Source organism: Aspergillus bombycis, assembly GCF_001792695.1.
Source record: "Aspergillus bombycis strain NRRL26010 chromosome Unknown contig00009, whole genome shotgun sequence".
Classification (NCBI taxonomy): Eukaryota; Fungi; Ascomycota; class Eurotiomycetes; order Eurotiales; family Aspergillaceae; genus Aspergillus; species Aspergillus bombycis.
This window is the reverse complement of record NW_019170011.1, coordinates 148317-169718: the sequence shown is the minus strand read 5'-3', so window position 1 is coordinate 169718 and position 21402 is coordinate 148317. Positions and strand designations below refer to the sequence as shown.

At 47.9% G+C, this 21402-nt stretch overlaps 4 protein-coding genes across 4 annotated transcripts; 3 read left to right on the top strand and 1 right to left on the bottom strand.

The window, feature by feature from the left end:
* Window positions 1–185: 185 nt before the first annotated feature.
* On the top strand, window positions 186–4032 carry ABOM_003541 (uncharacterized protein; the record flags this gene model as incomplete). The annotated part of the gene is made up of 8 exons (XM_022530671.1): window positions 186–485; window positions 564–929; window positions 983–1194; window positions 1255–1332; window positions 1397–1811; window positions 1871–1960; window positions 2030–2151; window positions 3036–4032. 8 exons carry the CDS (start codon window positions 186–188, stop codon window positions 4030–4032), a joined length of 2580 nt encoding a protein of 859 aa, XP_022393034.1.
* Window positions 4033–6873: 2841 nt separating this feature from the next.
* ABOM_003540 (cytochrome P450) lies at window positions 6874–8631 on the top strand (the record flags this gene model as incomplete). Its single annotated transcript, XM_022530670.1, has 4 exons — window positions 6874–7632; window positions 7701–8012; window positions 8065–8411; window positions 8460–8631. The coding sequence occupies 4 exons, from the start codon at window positions 6874–6876 to the stop codon at window positions 8629–8631; spliced, it is 1590 nt and encodes a 529-aa protein (XP_022393035.1).
* Window positions 8632–10042: 1411 nt separating this feature from the next.
* ABOM_003539 (putative cytochrome P450) lies at window positions 10043–11501 on the top strand (the record flags this gene model as incomplete). Its single annotated transcript, XM_022530669.1, has 2 exons — window positions 10043–10151; window positions 10213–11501. The coding sequence occupies 2 exons, from the start codon at window positions 10043–10045 to the stop codon at window positions 11499–11501; spliced, it is 1398 nt and encodes a 465-aa protein (XP_022393154.1).
* An 892-nt stretch (window positions 11502–12393) lies between these two features.
* Window positions 12394–13812, bottom strand: ABOM_003538 (amine oxidase; the record flags this gene model as incomplete). Its single annotated transcript, XM_022530668.1, has 1 exon — window positions 12394–13812. One exon carries the CDS (start codon window positions 13810–13812, stop codon window positions 12394–12396), a length of 1419 nt encoding a protein of 472 aa, XP_022393153.1.
* Window positions 13813–21402: the final 7590 nt, after the last annotated feature.

Genomic DNA, 21402 nt, shown 5'->3' with positions numbered 1-21402 from the left:
TATACAGCTACGGGCATGTTCGGTTTCACCTAGGTTACATTCTTCATTCGCCTTGAACTCGGTTTGAGGGCTTGTCCGACATGGGGAAAAGTGAGTGTGCCTGTGAAAATACAGGCAGATTATGGGTACCTCTATGAGAATGAAAAACTCCTAACTGCCCTTTTTTTTTTTACCAATCTCATGCCATGCTGCGTGACATCGACAATATGCAACTGACCTGGCTAGCAGTTGGAGCAGCAATCGTTGTCATTTTCCTCCACCTGCTCACCACCTGGTGGCATCTAAGACACATCCCGGGACCATTCCTCGCTAGCATTACCAACCTCCAAAGAGTCTGGTGGGTAAAAACTGGCCGCGCTCATCTTTATCACCAGGCGGTCCACGCCAAATATGGAGAAGTCGTACGCATTGGACCTCACCTAGTTTCCTTCAGCAATCCTGAGGCCATTCCGACAGTTTACCCCATTCGCCCTGGGTTCCCTAAGGTGCGTATTTTTCTCTAGAAATAATATCACCAATACGAATGTCGTTCGCGGGAAGCTGAATGCCAACGCGAACTTAAGAGTGACTTTTACGCCACACTCCGTCCCTATACCCGAGAGCGCGGCTCCATGCTCGCTGTATTCAATACACAGAATGAGCAGATACACAAGCAAATCAAAAGTCCCATTGCACCGCTCTTCTCCCTCTCCAATATGGTCATGTTTGAGAGTCTGGTCGACGAAGTATTGGCATGTCTCTCAGAGCAATTTGACACTCGCTTCGCGGGTACAGGTGAGACATTCGACTTCGGCGAATGGCTGCAGTATTTCGCATTTGATGTGATGGGAACTATGTCCTTTTCGAGAAGATATGGTTTTCTTGAGCAAGGTCGTGATGTGAATGGGATGTTGGATGCGATATTTCGGTTTATGAAGACGGCCGCACCGGTATGTGCTCTGGGTAGTATATTCTATTGTGTAGCTGATACCAATTGCCACAGATGTCACAAATTCCCTGGGTCGATCCTTGGATCTACAAGAATAGATTTGTCAATCGCCTCCGCAGGACACCTGCAATGTCCATCCTGGGGTTTGTTGATAGCGTGATTCGCGAACGATTAGACAACCCAGACCATGTCAAGCGCGATAGTCACAGGGACTTTCTATCTCGCTTTCTGGAGATCCAGGAGGCAAATTCGAGTGTGCCACCGTGGTAGATATGTCCTCCAGGTACATATGCGGCAAATGACACTGACAGAAACCCTACTCACAGGGCCTCAACCGCCTGGACATTCTCAAATGTCATCGCTGGCTCAGACTCTGTCGGAACCGTGATGCGGACTGTTATGTGGTATGTGCTCTTATATTATTTACATCGATTGCAGATTTAAAACTAACGACATACAATAAGTGAGTCCCAATTATCACAATCACATTTCTCAATGCCGCCCACCAGCATTACTAAATGCAATAGATAATCTTCTTACCCACCCCGCCACCCTCCAAGCCCTATCCAGTGAACTCATAGCAGCGAATCTCACCCTCCCCTACCCTAAATGGAACGAAGTCTGCGACCTCCCTTATCTCGATGCTTGTATTCAAGAAGCTGTCCGTCTGCACCCCCCTTTCGCACTTCCCCTCGAGCGTGTTGTCCCTGCTGGCGGTGTCACAGTCCTGAATCACTATCTGCCTGAAGGAACTTTAGTCGGTGGGAACCCCTACGTGGTAAATCGACATGCGGAAACATTCGGGCCCGATGTCGAGGAGTGGAGGCCTGGGAGATGGCTTGAAGGGGAAGGGCGGAAGAGGCTCGAGCAGAGCGTTCTTACGGTAGGCGTCGACCCTTGGCTAACTAATTTGACTAATGGCTGAGTACCTAACTGGGACAGTTTGGTGCCGGACGGCGTGTCTGTCTTGGCAAGTATATTGGGATACTTGAACTGAAAAAATTAGTTCCCTTCTTGGTGTTAAAATACGATGTGAGTTCTCGTTCTATTGCAGGTATTGACCCGGTGTTGAATTAGGTGGTTGCTAATAGGATATTATAGATGAAGATCATTGATCCGGAGAGGTTTTCGGTGGAGAACGGCTTTTTCTTCAAGCAGCGCGAGTTTTATTGCACTATTACGAGACTGAAGGAGGGATCAGACCGGGGCAAGGCGGATTCCAAGTAGAGCAGGTGAACAGGCTACCGAAGGGCCAGCTAATCCTTACTAGTCCATGTAGGCGATAGATATTTCTACCGACTTCCAGATAAGTGTGGAAGCGAAAATCTACAAAGTAAAATCCAGGCCTTCACAAACACGCCTCGAGAGATATCCTGCCCTGCCAGGTGTTAAGAACGCTCTCGCAATTCGACTGGGGTCATGGCGGCCCTCTTTCGGAAAATTACAAGACGATTAGAGTGCTCAACCCCGCTATTTGGTAGACTAGTTTTTTTTTACCTAGAGACCAACAGTCTAAAATTAGGGTGTTTGTTAATCTAACTAATCTTAACCATTCGACTCTGGTTGTTAGGTTCTTGCCACTTGTCTTGTCTTGGTATTATCTTGTTTGGCAATAGGGCCACGGCGTATGCATGATATGTGTGAGCCCTACCTTGTCCTTTTCAAATCGGCTGAAATTACCACCTAAGCTGGCTTTCAAAGCCCACAAAAAGTGGCTTGATTCACGAAGTATTCTGCTGGCTCTATTTCCTCAATGTGCCAAGTGTTGCTTCGACAAGTGTATATATAGCGTACTGTCGCCCATATCCGCACCTTCCATTAAGACCCTGCCTACACTATCTATAACCCCCCCCCCCCCCTCTATCATTATAAGTCCGAATTGCCATTATCAAAGCTCTTCCTTGAAAGTGCTACCACCACCGGCTCCGCAGTATCACCCCGTGTCACACAATGGACTCGTCGAACTTTGCATCGCCTGACCGTCAGTTAACTCCACCCTTCCATCAAATCCCGGCATCTTGTTCGACTGTCGACGTCCGAGTGATAGATACGTAAGTCAGGTCCACGTTTCCCCAAGACACATCCACCTAATTCCCTTGATTTATAGTAATACACGCCTCTACCTAAAGCCCGGGGCTTTCTACGAGCCAGCCATCCCAAGTAAGGGACCGCGCGTGCCCTCCTACTGCTTCCTCCTCTCGCACGGCGACCGGCACCTTGTTTTTGACTTGGGTGTGCGCATCGACTGGCAGAATTATGCGCCCCAGGTTGTGCGGCTCCTCACCATCACCACGGAGATAACGTCATGCGACAGGGACGTCGCATCAGTGCTCGATAGCGACACGAGTGGGTTGAACATTCGCAGTTCCGACATTGAGGCCATCGTGTGGTCCCACAACCATTTCGACCATACAGGCGACCCGTCCCGCTTCCCGACCAGTACCCAGCTCATTGTCGGTCCCGGCGTCAAAAAAGGCTCCTGGCCCGGCTACCCATCCCGTCCCGATGGTACTGTCCTGGACAGTGACGCCGTGGGTCGTGAGATTCGTGAAATAAACTTTGACAACACGAGCCTCCGCATCGGCCGCTTCGACGCTTTCGACTATTTTGGTGATGGCTCCTTCTACCTTCTAGACGCTCTAGGCTATACTGCGGGACATATGTGTGCCCTTGCCCGCACGACAGCCTATCCGCCCTCGTTTGTCTTCATGGGCGCTGACGCCTGCCATCACCCGGGCGTATTGCGGCCGTCGCGGTACCTTCCTCTTCCGCGGCCACGGTCTGGGGGAGATCCAGTGGGTTGCGGCGGATGTCCAGGAGATCTGCTGATGCAGTTGGCATCGTGGAAGAGCCCCAGTGAGCCCTTCTACCACCTGGCCCGTGGGCAGTTCTTCCCTGATTATGCTGCAGCTACCGAGACAGTGGCTAAAATCCAAGAATTAGATGCTGCCGGTAACGTGCTAGTTCTTCTTGCTCATGATAACTCGCTAGAAGAACACCTGCCGTTGTTTCCGCAGTTAGTGAATGACTGGCTAGTGCGAGGGCTGCGGGACAGCACGATATGGTCATTCTGCAAGGCAATCGCCCATGATCAATGGGTTTAGCACGAAGCTAGGAGACAGCGGGCCAAGGATATGGGGCTATCTTGGGACGGTTCGCAGAGGAGCGTGGAGGAATTCATCCCTGGGTATCGTTTTAAATCGACATGGAGGAGTTGTTATTACACCAATAGATATATTTAAATATAGCTCTTCCAATGAATATGCAGTCCATTGGCCCTGTTGAACCTTGCCCTAAGGATGAAGAGTACAGTCACTTGAAAGCTGAATCCCTCCATGCCATTGGAATCCTTGTAGGCATTCGGCGGCAGCCATTCGGGGCACCCACCGTCGCGCGGTTAGCTGTTGCCTGAGGAAACCGCCACGATACGATAATCGGTAAGCAATCCACGACACCACTTTGGCTGGTTGACCTCAGGTCCTCCGTTATACAAATTAAACCTGCCTTCATTTCCGGGAGGCTCACTAACCTTGATGTGCATAACATTGCTTTTGCAGAAAATCAACTTCCTGTGCATTGTTATTCCAATCTGTCTTGTCAAATGTACGTTCGAGAGGGTCTGTAATATAGTGAATATCTATCCTCAAAGAAAAATTACATGGCGTCTTGAGAATCACTGCAGTGAAAAAGACAAGGTTGCATATACATACCATGAATATTCTATCCTATCCGGCAGAGTATATCTTATCAAACGATATTTAAAAGAGATTTGTAGACAGCTTGGGGCTTTCATGTTAGATGGGTAGGTACCATTTAAATGTGGAATGCAAATTGCAGGATGACGGGCTTCGGGAATGAGCTCTCAGAGCTACAGAATGTTCAACCTACCAGCCCATATGAATAATTGAGCCTTATGTCTAAGTCTAATAATTCCTTAGCAAAAGAGAGAACAATCATTCGAGGACTGGAGATTTCATGCCATTGGCAAATGTAGTTCCATTGGGATTATGTCCCTTCTGAAGCGTCAATAGACCACCCCTGTGAGATAAGGTTAATTTCCTTATTTTTCTTTAGCATCTTCCCTCTGCCCTACCCAAACATTCTCTAGCAAGGGCTGCGGTATTTGAGTGTCTGTTGTTGCCCCTTCCTTGAGATATAAAATGATATTACTACCTACAAACTATCGATTGCTCCAAGATCGCCCAACGCATGTAGACTACCGGTCAAAAGTAGTGGCATTTGAGAGGTTGCTCAATAACCCGCGGAATTATATGATGGGGACTCATCAATGAGGTAAGGCCAGCTTGATCTGCAGGCTACACTTGTCGCAGTTATTCTATCCACAGCGAACAGAAGGACACTGGCAGAATTGTTAGGCTTTTTTTTGGGCAACCCAATCCGATACGTGGGTAATAAGAGAGAGAAACGCATGTTAAAGCGGAAGCGATAGTACTGACAGTATAGGACAGAAGTAAATTGACGCAGGAGTAGATTTGATAAGAGACTCTTACTTCTCTTAATATAATCTATATAGTTTTATTTATATATATCCTATTAAATCTTATATTACAAGAGCTTTCAATGTAGAAGAAAATTCTATAAAAATGTATAAGATCTAATAACTAAAGTATATATTATATATTTCAATAACTCAAGTACTGTATCTTCACTACTGCTGGGATATTTGAATTATAAAAAGGACTATTTTATATAGAATATAGAGGTGGAACACTCGCTTGCGTGGAACGCTTGTTTGCCAGTTATGTTAGTCTGCTTAGCTGAGTAATCGCTGATTTACTCCGGAATTGATCCCGGATTACTCCGGTGCACTAGCTTCATACTCAGGGAGCGCTCAGCACACGCACCATTGTCTTGCTCCACATGCCGGGATTAATCACTGAGCAAAAAGCGGCCATGAGCTAGTCTTATTCCGGGAAGGGAAAGTACGAGAACCGTTCACAAGGCTGACTTTTAACTCTCTGCATAATGGCATGATCTGGGGGTCCGCATCGGCTTTTGGTTCCGCTGTGGGGGGTGGGTTATGGGTTTGGGGGAGGTGATTGGGCGTTGTTGGGTATGGTTTGGTGGACTTTTTGTGTGTTTGGGTAAGTTGTGGGAGTGGGGGAGGATTTGCATGGCTGGGAGAGATATGGAGGTACTTGTATATACTAGTAGAACACTGCTTGTGTATGATGCTGGCGTTCATAGTGTCGTGTTAGGGAATAGAGGATACTAGTAGGGTTGCGGATGGGACACTCTGTTGAGTACTTAGATTGAAGTACAGTCTACTTTTATCTATAATGTCGATATCAGGTGGCATACTGTACTGTATATGTCAATGGCTAGGTGTCTCGGATAGGAATTTGGATCCATTATATGAAAATATCACAACCAAGAAGGCAACTGATCCGGATTTGTACCCATCTCTACCCTACTGCAAAGAAAGCTTCACAACGTAAACTTACATCAGATGTCCACTTCCAGGTTTCTTGTCTCCTTCCCTGCTCGGTCAATTGTCTGACCAGATTACCAAACCTGCCGAAAAGCAAGACAGGCTACCCGGGACTCTCATATTCTCCGAGGGTCCTTATTCCCCTTGCTTCTTCTTGTGCTGTGATTTATTTGCAGTGGAGTCTGCAATGTCTCTGTCTCCTGGAGGAAGCCCTATACATATCTTCTCGGGTGCTGGATGCGGCGAAGATGGTGTTTTAGTTGCTTCTTCTCTGGTCAAGTTGTATTCAAGAACTGTAACAGGCAGAACTAATTAACCCTGAAGGGTTTGGGCAGATGATGCAAGTTGGGTAGACATGTAGTAACACAGTGCAGTCTGTCAAGATCACATATATAAAGTCCCCGATACTGCAGAGTCATTAGTGACACCTGATATCTACCCACTCTTCTAGACTACCATTCTTCTGCTATCTCCATACCTCTCGTACCGGAAGATGATGCCCACGTTCTTCCAAGCGATCTGTTCCACATGCATAGCTCTTGCGATCTACACAGCAAGTCTAGCCATTGACCGTCTCTTCCTCTCCCCGCTCGCCAAATTTCCCGGCCCAGCGCTCGCCGCCGTAACCAGTTGGTACGAGGTATTCTTTGATGTCCTCCTTGGGGGCCAGTTCATGTGGGAAATCGACCGTCTCCATGGAAAATATGGTCCTGTTGTGCGCATCAACCCCCACGAACTCCATATCAAAGACCCGGACTACTACAATACCCTCTACGCAGGCCCCACAAAGAGACGAGACAAGTACCTTTGGTTTCTATCTGTCGGAGTTCCCACCTCGACCTTCGCCACTGCAGAATCTGATCACCACCGCTTGCGACGGGGGATGATTAGTCCCTTTCTCTCCAAGCAAGCTGTCAGGGACTGGAAGGGGGTTATCAAGGGAAAGTTAGACTTGCTCTGTGAGCATATGAAAAAGGCGATGAGGACTGGTGAGGCGGTGGAGTTGAATGCTTCTTTCGTGTCGTTTGCTGTGGATGTTGTTTCGACCTGTGCATTTGGGGAGAGCGGATGCTTCGAAGTGTTGAGGAGGGAAAGATTAGATGACAGATGGAAGAAGGCCGTAAGCAGCACCTTTGCTCAACTCATTCTTACGAGGCATTTTCCTTGGTTAGTGGTTGTTTTTCGATTCCTGCCCGTGTGGGTCAGTGCGCTGGTCGCTCCGGAGGTGCGGTATATATATTTTATGGAGAAAGTAAGTTTCTTGGGAGAAATCGGTTGCACTGTTGATGTGGATCTGAGTGTTACTAATATGGACTTCAGGCGGTAGAGCACCAAATACAATACGTATATGCGAAGAGCAGGGATGGCATCAAGGAGAATAGCATTTTCTCGCAGCTTATGCACAATCACAAACTACCTCCGAAGGAGAGGACACTGCACAGACTGACTGATGAGGCCAAATTTCTGATGTTTGCCGGCACTGAGGCTCCGTCTCAGGTTTTGGCCATCACAATGTTCCATGTTGTTCGCTCTCCGCTGGTCTGTCGAGATCTCCGTAGGGAACTGCAGGACAAGACTGAACATCTACAACATGAGCCTTGCTTGAGCGTGCTTGAAAACCTGCCGTATCTGGTGAGCAAAGGAACGCCTCCGTTATAGGACTCCACAGCTCACTTTGGATAAGACCGCAGTCGTTAAAGAGGGCCTTCGTGTCTCTGCCGTTGTCACATCACGTCTCCCGCGGATTGCGCCTGACGAGATGCTGGAGTTCAGGGACTGGAAGATTCCCCCAGGGGTATGGTATTTATCTCATATCAATCTAGCGTCTGCTTTGCTGGCTGACGAGGCCTTGGACAAACGACAGACCCCAGTGAGCATGTCCAACCACTTCATTCTGCGGGATCCTGCTATATTCCCTGATCCACTGGTCTTTCAGCCTGGACGATGGCTAAAACCAAGTCCTATCGGCTTGAACCTGGACAAATATCTCGTGCCGTTCTCAAAGGGAAGCCAAGGATGTTTGGGGCCAACGTATACTTTTTCTTAGATATCGACAACACTCGCTAACTCAGACATTAGTATGGCTTATGCTTGGCTCTACCTCGCCCTAGCTACATTGCTGCGGAAATTCGAATTCTCTCTGTCCGAAACCACCGAAGAGAACATTAGGACAGTCAGGGACTGTTTCAATGGACAGACAAAACCTGGACAAAATCGTATCCGGGTGAAGGTGCTGATGGAGTTTACATAGCCCAACTTTCGATATATCTGTGTCATTGGCATCTCCTTTGTAGGGCAGGGAACATCGCAAGAAGAAGCTAATTCCCAAAAATCAAATCATTTCACAAGGCAACGTAGCCAAGACGTGTCGCATACTTACCGAAATATGGTATGGTGGCTGGGAGTGGAGCAGTCGCGACGAACAACTAGGGTTACTAATAGAGTTTCTCTGACTCAGTAACATGGGACGCTTTGACAGCTAGGATGACAATCATGCAGTGGTGCTCCACAGCCCACCGACATGGTTGTCTTTCTTGATGCTGTGATAAGGCAATATTTGTCTGGTTTGGGCTGCGTGGTTGGACATGTAGATCTGCGCGGGATCATCATGCCCTTGGATTCAGCTCCCAGCATATTAACCGTGGCGGCCCGGATGTCCACATATACAATTAGCTGGTGCATCTACTGTGACCCGCTGGGCAATTAGTGATAGACGCACGAAGTACAGAGTAACGAGGGCTGAAAAGTAAGCTGCATGAGAATTGGTCTGTGTAAGACACTAATGAGAAGCCTGTGGGGATGGGGTGGTGCAGAAAAAAAGTTAGCGTTCGGCAAAAGACGTGGTGATGGACATTCAAGAGAGTCAAACCACCTGACCTCACTTGACTTGCCTTATGTAAGTTGGGTATGGCTTTCTTTTCCCTTTCAGGATTGATCTGTACATACATACTTACATACCAATGTTCTACCATTCCTCCCTCAGAAAACAACTCATCCAATGCCCTCACTGTGCAGGGATATAAACACTATTTTTGTTAAACAACCTGCCGATCGGGACCCAAAAGGCTGGAAAAGGCGGCAGAGTACACACAGTATTGACTTCGGCTATTCAGAGCTGGTCCTCTTCATGACGGTCCGCGGCCGCAGTGGATCAGCGTTCCACCAAATCAGAACAGATCCTCTCTCGTGTCGCGGAGCGAACTCAAAACAAACATCCACACCGACCACCCCCCCTTTGCTCGTCCACTGGGGCTTGAGCTGACAATCGTTCCACTCTGAGTGGGTGCGCACTCTCTCCATTGGGCCCCAGTTTAAGCAAGGAAGCTCTCACTCTCCAGACGAACCATGATCTGTGCGACGATCGATCCTGCTTTGGGACCACTAAGAGACAGCTAGTGGACTGATGGCCCAAGCCAGCCCACCAATTGACAAACTATTGTTATGAGATCGTCGCGCGAATCGGCGAGATTCAGCTGAGCCGAGATTTGCAGCCACACAAGAATCTTCACAAATCACAACTGGCGCCGGCGGTTGCACGGGGATGAATGTGTAGGATGGGGCAACAGAGCACCTGGTGGAGAGGGAATTTAAATTGCCTACCCGCCGGCAACTGACCCTCCTTCCGTTGGAATTTCTGTAGTTTTCCTGACCTAGTGAACATCATGTCGTCGCCGATCCCGAAGCCGAAAGGTGTTCCCATCCTGGGAAACCTCTTCAATCTCGATGGTAACAATGCCTGGGGCTCCTTCAACAAGCTAGCCAAGGATTATCGTGAGTCTCAATGAGCCTTTTGTGACAGAGCACAGTTAACACCGTGTGTCTGTACCCCTAGGCCCCATCTTCAAAATCACCATCCTTGGTCGCGATATAGTCTTTATTACCGGTGCACACCTACTAGAGGAGATTTGTGACGAAACACGCTTCCGCAAATGTGTTGAAGGCCCCATCATAGCAATCCGAGATGCAGTCAACGACAGTTTGTTCACGGCACAGCACAATGAAATGGAATCATGGGGCATTGCACACCGCATAATGGCGCCCCTGGTTTCGTGGGAAGCTGTTGAGCAGGTGTTCTCCGGCATCCAAGAGACAACAGATGACTTGATCAAGAAATGGACGGCGGGGTCCCGGCAGCGTGTCAATTTGACGAGCGATTTGGATCGATGCAACCATGCCGCAAACATGCTTTGCTTTTTCGATCAGCGGGTACACTGTATGGAGGGTCCTGAACCTCCGGTAATTAAAGCCATGGACTGCGCTACCAATGAGGCGATGCGCCGACCTCTCCGCCCCCGGCCACTCAACTGGTTGTTCTACAATCGTAAATGGAAAGCGTGGATCAAGACGATGCGTGACTACGGAGCCGACATCGTTGAAACTCGAAAGAAGCACCCAACCGACAAGAAGGACATGCTCCATGCGTTGCTAGAAGGCAAAGACCCGGAGACCGGCAAGGGCCTGACCGACAGCCAGGTGCTGGATGAGATTATCAATATTTTCATTGGTAGTGCCACGGCACCCAACCTAATCGCTTTCGCAATGTACTATCTGGCGAAGAACCCAGACGCAGTTGTCAAGGCTCGCGAGGAGCTGGACACTGTGGTCGGTGGTCCTTCTGTCAGGATCGAACACGAACATCTTGCTCGCCTCCCCTACACTGAAGCTATCTTGCGGGAATCCTTCCGACTCTCCGGCGTCGCCCCCGGCTTCAATATCCAACCTATCCCTTCGAACGGGGCCCCGGTCCTGCTCGCCGGTGGTGAATACGAAATTCCCGAGAAGCAGGCCCTGATCGCCATCCTGGCGGCCGTGAATCGTGATCCAGCCATCTTCGAAGACCCCGAAGCCTTCAAACCCGAGCGTATGGTCGGCGAGAATTTCGACCGACTCCCCAAGGGTGTGAAGAGGGGCTTCGGCAACGGTAAGCGCGAGTGCATTGGCAAGCGGTATGCCTGGCAATGGTCCTTCATGGTACTGGCGAGCATCCTTAAGGATGTGGAGTTTGAACTGGCGGACCCGAACTATGTGGTGGGCAACGACGGTATTAACTGTAACGGAGCATTCAGTGTGCGGCCGCAGGAGATGTTTGTGATAACTGGACCCAGGGCTCGCGCTGCCTAATTGTTGATCTCTCTGCTACTTGATTCTTGTTAGGATACCAATGCTGTTTATGATGTCAATAATGTCTACTAAGGATGAACGAGCTGTGTTTGAGGGGACGGTATGGGTCTGGCGATTACTTGCGGACTGCCTAAGTTATGCCACAATATTTATAGCATGTAATCAATCATATGGATTTGAAACCTCAAATGCAAAGCTCAAAGAAATCTCTGATCGCAAAAGCTATGTCCGCCACCGTCTAGAAGTTAACCCGGGATTCCTTGACAATTCACCCTCCAGCGGGTAGCTCTGTCTAACAACACCCTTTCCTGCTATCCTGATATTCGATCCTTAGGTGATCGAATTGTTCAACCTGTGACACCTCACTTTGCAGCTACTTCTCTTGCGATGGGGGCCTGACGTTCGGGAGGAATAAGACGAGAGAGAAGGAAAAATGGAGGACAGAGATGGTGGATGTGAGCGGTTGACAACGAACAGGTCTGCCATCGGTGTGTTAAATAGATAATCACACTATCTCAAGAGTATCACCTCGATCGATGATCATTCTTATTCATAAACTTCGAAGAGACCCACAATACCTTTTTACATAGGGGCGTTGTTTTTCTATCTCACCAGACAAGAGAGCTCCGGATGAAATGCACATGGCCAAGGTGAAAATAAACGCGAAGGATAAACTTATTCTAGCTCTAGGTATCTAGTCGCGCGACTATTAGGTAGCCCTTACTCCTATTATCTGTCCTATCATACCTGTTGTGAGAACTCAGGGCGACATTGCTCACCTACTAGCATCAGCAGTAGCCATTAAGGTGCTCCTAGACTTTTACTCAGTAGGTATAATTGACCGACCCCTTTAACCTAGCCTGCCCTAGCCATTGCCCAGTCTATCCAGACATCATGGAAAGCTTGTCTTTAGTAAACCATCAATGAATGACCAGATCTGGGCCGAATCATGCGAGTTAAACGTGGCAGACATATAGTACGTCTTGCGATGGCCCTGCAGGTTATTCAGATGTCCGTAGAAGCCATTCCGGATTGCATCTGGCGGGACAGTCAATAGGAATGGGCTATGATCAGAGTATTGAATAAACTCCGGTGGCTCAACAGGGATTCCCGTCTTCCTTAATTGTATGACGCTGCGAGTCATATTACCCTTAACCTCTGCTTCCGTCATGTGGTCTTTGCTTCCGTAGAGAATAGTAAGCAGCCTCGGTTCTTTGGTGGTATTTATCACATAGACCGCCGGCTGAGGCGGCAGGTGGTAGAGTGTATCTGTTGCACGGTTCACAATCTGCATGCCTTCTGGAAGACCCGGGATTCTGGCGAGAGCAGTGTAGTAGCATGTGTTACTGAACTGCCCGAACAACGCTCGCTCTGAATCGTCCAGGTCCATGTTCATTCTCTTCAGTATATCTAGCCTCGGTGGAATGGCTATGATGAGTTTCCGTGCACGAATCACTTTATCCCCGGATGGCGTTTTCACCACCGCGTATGCCCACTCCCTCTCGTCATTGCGGTGTGTATACGTGACGGTGCTATTCAGTAACACGTCCTCGCCCAGCTCCTCCCGCGCAGCACCATACAGCTGGCTATTGTTGCCACTGGTTGGCACAAGAAAACCCCCCAATGCGCCTTGGACCACACTAAGGCCGAAGTATTTCAACATGTAGAGGGTTGTCTGCTGCAGGATATCGCCAGCGCCTTGATTGAACATCGCAATAATATCGACCGCGCCCTCGAGGTGATACTTCTTCACAAAGTCGCCGAACGGGAGCAGCAGATCCGGGGGGACAGGGGTGGGAAGGTTGAAGCCCGTGCTGAGATAAGGGTACTTGAGCAGTTGGGCCGAGTATGCTGCCAATGCCTGAAGCATGTTGCCCTCGGCTGGGCCGACGGGGGTCCCGGTTCGAAGGTCGACCCGACGCTGCGTGGTGTTCTGCCCTAGAATCAAAACCTTCTCTAGTGGAATGTCGAAGTAGCCGAAGTAGTCTCGCACCAAGGGTAGGTTCTCATAGTATAGTACTCCAAAGTCGACGACGGTTTGTGTTTCCGGGTTGCCGTAGGTATCGACGTGCCCTCCTAAGTGGTTCTTTTTCTCTACCAGCACAACGCTCTGGTTCATTTGTCGGAGGCGGATTGCTGCGTATGTGCCAGCGGAACCGCCGCCTATGATACAGACATCACGGGTGATGATTCGCTCGTCATCGAATTGCGAAAGGTCGAGCTTGGGAGGGGCGCGAGGGACAGAGACCGCACAGTCTAGCCACGATAGAGCTGAGAGGACTAGCGATATGGTGGTTATTAACAGCCTCATATTGAACGTCTATATGGCCAAAAGACTTAGAGAATCCATACAAGTATTCCAGGAAGGAGGGATGGACGCAAATTTATCAAGTGTGCATGGGGTCACCCCGACGGCCAATTCTAGGGAATTGACCAAAACGGGGTGTGAATAGATTCTACGATGGATATATTCTCATCACTTACCGTAATTCGTTGAGAGCCATTGGAGGTGGGGTTCTCTCTGCAATGGCCACAAGTATGTGCTATTCCCTGGTCCCTCTGGGCCGGCCAGGGAATTTATGGGATATGGTATAGACGAATGACCCTCAAGATAGTCCGGCCGTTACACCTAGAGGCTTCTGTCGCAAATGGCTCTCTAGTGAAACATCATAGTTGCACCCTATCGCACTTGAAGAATTGTCTTATATATGTTCTGGCCTTCACCAAAACCTCCAAAGCGAATGCTACCACGATGCTGCACACTTCAGAGGTTTCAGGACCTCAATGACCGTTATACCTAGGGGCATGCTACATCACTTTTTTCTCTCGGCTGATAAGGGTTTGAATTCATCGCATAACTCTATGCCCGAATGCTATAGTAATAATCACGGCTTTATTAGTAGCTTTATCCATGTTCCCTTCCTTCATGTATTCCGGGTCTTAGAATGCTATTATCTTACTCTAAGAAGTTCAATCAATGTAATCAAGCTTGCTGCTTCTGGCAGTTATATGAGACCAAAGGTCAGTTTAACCAAGAACAAGCAAGGTGTGAATGGAAATACGAATTTGGAAATCTTGTCTATTATCACTTATACCTGGTCTCGCGTGCAGTGATAGTAGCACGCTCCATTCGTAGTAGCGCAACTGGGGATGAACTTTACCAGGTTCAGTGACGCAAGAGTTCTTTGTTTTAATTTCTCAAGACATACTGGTGTACGTGACCCTTCCATGGTGAAGTTATCTAAGTAAGGCGAGACTAATTAGCTTACTTCCACCACATCAAAACTTCACTATTAGCAAATGCAAAAGAGTGGGGCTCCATTTTGACAGCAAAAAGGGCTCTCAGCCGTTCAATTAGAACCATTGACCACTCAGTTATCTGTTTTAGCTACACCATGTTAGGTCTGAATGGAAAGGGGGCCCGAGGAATGGTAAGGTCCACTCTGACACCTGAGGGTCTAGGGAGAGCAGAACTGGGCCAGAAGATACACCTCTGCAGAAAGTTTATTATAGTCGTTCCAAGTAATAGACGCGATGCTATGGATTCGAAGTTCCCCGACCCCTGTCCATTATGAATCAGTGGTTTGTATCAATGGCTGCGCTAAAGTCAGGGTCTGTTCATATAACCTTAGACTTCAGCGGACGAGTCAGTCGTCGAGTGATTAGAAGAAGGCTCCGCACGTGCTCAATGTTAATATCATAACTAGAATATCACTCGTTCTACTACTCATAGTGTCAACGTTAGCTTAAATATGGGGCCTTGACTCTGCATCTGGCCCAATCAGCGCGTTGTGGAGATTATACAGATTGAAATATAGAAGAGTCCGTGCGCTATCTCGTAGTTTATCGTAGGAGATAATTGAGTTCTGTTTTTGTTTCAGTATTGTAGTTAAGGACTACCGAAGCATCTATAATAGAAAGGTGTATGTCCATCAACTACAGCTGCAAATAATAAGCGAATATACTAGGAATATCCAACCCCAACAGGACACTGATGATTATGACATGGTCATACTATTATTCACGGCGCAGAGGGAATGGAATCCTGCGCCAAGCTTGCTAGTTCAACGCGCAGTTTTGTATTTTACGTGGTAAAGACAAAACATAGACAACTCAAGTTGAATAGGGTTAGATACCCTCTTGTGGGAAGGGCAACCAGAAGATACCTTCCAGGGAAATAACCCAATGGAACAGTGCATTGCACGCATATGCCGAGGCAAAACAATTCATATACCGACATTGAGAGGCATTTTCAACAACAGAGCTAAGCTTTTGTCCTCCAATCTGCTTATTTGCTGTTCTACTGACCTGCGGTGGCTGTAGCTCCCTCTCTCTCCCACCAACGCGCGCATCGCCATATGGGCCTCCTTCATGGAGTTCAACCGGCTGAGGAACATGGCCCACAGTTTGACTCAAGCGTTCTTGTTCTCCATACTCCTCGGATACATACCATATGCTAGTACGCCAGGTTTTCCCGGCTTAGTTTCTGCAAGATCTACAGTACAGCTCCTTGCTTGCGCGGATATTGCAGGACAAAAGTACCAAATAAGCTTTGAAGCTTTCCAACTGCCGCGAAATCCGTGTCCTATTCGCGATCCTTCGATTAGCCTAGGCACGTGGTTTTCACCAGTCTTCCAGAGTGTAGTATCTGCTGTCGGCGATGATTCGTCCGGAGACTGAAGTGATCTGCCTCGTTATCAATTGAATATGTGATAGGGAAAGTGGGGCCCGTCAAGGGTGGGGCAATCCTATACAGGGAGGATGCTCTCAGCGCTCCAGAAACGAAAACCAGAATAAAAACACTTGCTGTAAGTCGGTAGTATGTTGCACAACATCTGGCTCAAAGCGGCATGAATGAACGTCTGCTTGTTTAGGAGTCATTTCCAAGCTGCTATGGTTCGGTATTTTCAGGTTAGTGATGCCATGCCGTCTGGCCCTCTTGGGGCTGAGCTATAGACCCGTTTACTATAATATCCCATGATGCTGGCTATAGTTGCTGAAACCGGGAGTACCCCCTGGCTGTCAAAAGTTGGAAAAGTTAATTAACTGCTAAAACTTACGCCGCTAACCATGCCGTTAGACAGAATCGGAAACGATGATCTCCCTGCCTGCTTCGAGAGCATGACTCTCTATTTACCATTTACCCTTTCTGGCCAATATCTGGCGGCATGCTTCAAGTAGATAGTAGGTCGCTGCACGGCGAGGGAACTTAACCCTAGTGAAGTTGGATCTGAGCCATGGCCATGGTCCACCGGCGCGCAACTTCGCACAAATCTACAACCTCAAGCTAGGAAAGTGCTGACGCCTCAGACTGCTAAGCCTCGTGTTTTTCTAAACATTCGACACATTTGATGCAAAAGCAATGAATTCTTGTGCATGAACTTGTATTCGGACACTTCTTTAGTCCTATGAGGTGTATTATTGTATATTAACTTCTCCAGGATGGACTCACCTTCGGGGTCGGCTACAGGTCTGCTAACAGTCATCGGGAGCAGCCCCTCCTCTTATAAAGATGGTATCATACCTCCATCCTCGAAGGGAGTTAAGGTAATCATAATGGATGTCTTTTTGATACTCCTGACGATTGTCTTCACTGCATTACGGATTCTTTCGCGACGGCTGAGGGGACAGAAGCTTCTTCCGGAAGATTATTTACAGATTGTGTCCCTGGTAGGTCATAAATCGTCCAAGATAGCTAAGCGCGGCTTTTCTGACTGTCACTGCCTCAATAGATCTGCTTCCAAGGCATTTGTTGGCTTAGTATCGCAAGTGAGTCAAAGGAAGTTCGAGGTTATTTTTTCTGATCTAAACATAGCTTAGTGTTTGTGAGAGGCTTTGGGCATCACATATGGGAACTGCAAACTTACCATATCACTGCGTTGCTTAAGGTTAGTGTTCCTCCGTCAGGCGCACAGATTGCAATCATGCATCAACTGGCTGCACAAAAATGTTCCCTGCTCATGTTGTTGTCTTTCATCTACTTCAGATGTCTTACTCTTTAGTGATCCTTTACGCCATATCTCTCGGGTTGGTAAAGATTAGCATCTGTTGGTCCCTTGCGCGCATATTTTCCACGCCGCTTCTAGTTTTCAGTGCACGCACCTTAATGGTGATGTCTGCCTTATGGGCAATAACGACGATTTTCATATCGTTGATCTTCTGCCAGCCAATCAGTCTGAATTGGACAATGGTCACGATGGAAGGGCATTGCTTGAGCCTCACACTCGCCTATGGTCTCCTAGCCGGATTTGACGTCCTCGTTGACTTATTTATCCTGATACTTCCATTTCCCGCACTCTGGAGTCTTCAAATGCCGAAAGCTACTAGGTTGGCCTTGACCTTTGTCTTCAGCACGGGAATATTGTAAGCTATCTTGGACAGGACTTTCAGTTTACTCCTTTTTTTCTTTTTCTTTTTCTTTTCTTTTATGTTTCTGACAATTCGCCTCCGGAATGAATAGAACGATGATATTCGGCATCCTACGCCCTATTGTGATAATAGGTGTACAGCGGACAGATATCCTCTATAGCGGAATCATGGGCCATGTATGGTCTATTGTCGAGAACGGTGTTGCTATTATCGTTAGCAGCAGTCCTTTTCTCCGTCCGGTCTTCGAGCAGGTTGCGAGCGCATTGCCGTCGTGTAAGAATATCACAAGAACTACAATCTCCAGAAAACATAACACGCGACATACAGAAGATGAGAGACACTTAGTGGCAGTTCCACCCGCAGCTTTCCTTGGCCAAGGAGATCATGATGCTGAAAGCATAGAGCTATCAGACTCACAGAATCGGAGGCAGACCATGTGGCCTTCAATTCCAAGTTCGGCTGTCTAGTCTTTCTTGCCGGCTTCTAATTCCCTTTGTGTTTGTATATGACTTTTAAGTGCTTATTTGTCTCTGTTGCCTTGCTTGTCGCGATTAGGAACATCCATGTCTCATCTCTTCAGTACGACGAGGTTCACGGCAGTTGTTAGACATGTCTTTTTTAGTTTCTGTTTCTCTTCTTTTATATATAGTACCTGGTTTAGTGAGCTGATCTAGCCGGGGGTTTTTATTCAGTACGCAGACATGTTTTACAGTTTCTTGTCTCCCCCTTCAATATCTGTCCTACACATTCTTAGATCTTGCAATGTGACAGCACTGTGGAGATACCTCGGTTCGTTTGCCCACATTAACAATTTAAATGATCTAAGACTTCTCTACTTGAGCAGCGGCAACACAGTGATACATATAATATGCGCTTCCTATGACCTAGATTCCGGAGTGGGGTTCCAGAAGGTGTCTGCTCCACAGTTCAGCACCTCCTATCAGCTCGGGGGTTACACACATTGGCCTACTCGACCGAAGAGAAAAGAAATCGAAGAAAGAGATGGTCAAATTACAATGCTATATCACCGACAGTGTCCGTCTTTGCTAGTTACTGATTTACTATCAAGAAAGTGAAGAGTCCTGAGCACTGGTCGTTGGAAAGAGTCCACCGCCAAGTCATATGACTAGTGAAGACCTAAACTGATCTATCACATTTGAGATTTTCCTATAGTAAGACATTTATTATTCTAAACAAGGACCGTTTAATTAACGGAGGTACTATTAGTGGCAAAATATTCGACAGACGGGTCTAGACGATATCAATGATCATATCACAAGATACCCGAAAAGCGGAGATGTATCATATTCCTACAAAGTACTTCTCGAAACCCAATACAAGACCGCAATCTACAAGCCCGACAGAATGCTCGACGCCAACGAAAATCTGTCGCGACCAAAGCTATCGCATCCAAATGGATTGACATAGCATACTTCACCGAGAACTTCCGATTTGCCTGATGGGTAGTGGCCGGATTCGTGGGATTAATATATCAGCACCCTTCTCGGCGGGCGCTTGGTTCTGTACGACAAGGTCAGTACCAATGAGATCATATCCGAGATGGAGACGCTTGCGCATCACAACCGTTGAAACGACGAGGAATCCTAGACTCGTTTGAAATGGCTGGCTTGTCTTGTAGTGTTCGCCGGACAACCGCCGCGGTCGTCGTTCGCGGGCCGAACGTCCTCCCTTCAAGGCGCCCGTGACGCCGACGATCACCAACGGAGCGGCGTCCCGTACATGTTTTGTGAAGGAAATGATGCTATAGGGAGGATGTGGTGTGATTGTTAGGATAACCAATCTCATTTGACGCCTGGAGGGTTAGGGAAATACGCTTTTAGGGTGTGCTAAACTCGCGCGCGGGGAGCGCTTGGTAACATAGCTTCGTCTTGATGAAGCTCTGGTGGATACAGACACAATGGGACATGTGTTGGTCGAAAGGATACAAGTTTCGCTACCTAGAAGGGTCGGTGCCTAGGAAGGTGTTGAGATGGTAGCAGGTTGCTAATTGTGCTGATGATATTTTGCATGTCCGTATATCGCCGCTCGAGGCCAAGGTAAACAATGCTCGAAAATGACTAGTTCTCTTATAATCCCAGTTCTAGGGTCAACATAGACTGCCTGTTGGTTGAGGGAAATGGTCGATGGGCAAGATAGGAGAGGTTAGACAGAGTGACCAAGAGTACGTTTAGATAGTAGAGTTCAGTTACCTGGAGGTTGGAATAGGAAGCAATTTGGCTGCCTATCATCTGTTAATCACCAAGTACTCCAAACTACTTTTGAACAAAGGCCCGGTTTAGCCCTAGAAGCAGATACTATATGACCTGTACGACGTCTGGAAGAACGTGGAGTAGCCCTACCATGGTACTGGTTACGATCCAATCTGAGTCCCCACCTCTTGATGAAACCTATTGTTCATCTACTTTGTACTCCCTGCATCGCCATTGATCGGCCACGCAATCATACTTCCCATGCGGCCAGTTCTCATTGTTATGTTAGTATATATTATGATCGGGTTGTTGCTGCCTCAGTCACGGGATCTTGTCTGCCCAAAAAAAAACAAAGGCAAAACGGGGGTCCTCAATGGTTCTTCAACAACAGAAATCTTTTCATTTAATCCACTCTCCCTGGTGACACAAGCGTTCGTCTTCGGTCCATCGAAGACAATTAGGGCCTACAGACTCTTCCCCTTTCGAATACGAACCCCTGACTCTCCACCAAATGAAATCTATGCCAGCGTCTTCCACAGTGGGACTGGCGACACTCCAGCCAATCGCCTTAATACATTTTCAGATGGAGACCTATTTTTCAGCTTCTCCAGCCAAGCAATGATTGACTGGCCAGTTGCAAATCCAACGGGAACCACATTGAAATGCTGACGGCCGATCAGCATCTAGTTGGGCTTATCCTGCGCCATGCCAGTGATGATGCACTGTTAATGGAACCAAGAAAGCAACAATGCTACGATTTGGGGGAGGTTGTATTCTCAGTTCAGATACCTTCATTATTCATGTCTGTGCCCATTTTTCAGGTTCCTTCTTTCATTTTACCTTTCCATTACATGCCCTGTGCTTCTATGAAACAATTCGCCACGCCACTCGCCTGCGATTCCTTTAAGCGAACTAAGACCCAGTTATTCATAGCAAGGAAGATCCTCACCAGTGTCTTGCTCATGGCTATCTGAGGAAGTTCCCGTGTACCCCATCTATACTGACCCACATGGACAAACTACAATGCCTTCTCTGGACCCACCCGATCTGGGGTATCACTGTGCTTTAGCATTTCGATGTTGGATTGAGAATAGTACTGATATTCTGGCCCTGTTCCGGGTACGTCATCTACTGGATTGTGTCTCTCCGATGGTGCCGGCTTCTTTGTTTTCCTAAAGGGAACCTCGGCGGAAGACCTGCAAGGGTTTGCTGTGAACCCTGTAGGTTGCGCGATACTCGAGCATAAACGCCGACACGGAACACGATTTAAGATACTGCAGCCAAATTACAAGTACGTATTTCATGTGTCACGGTTCACACGG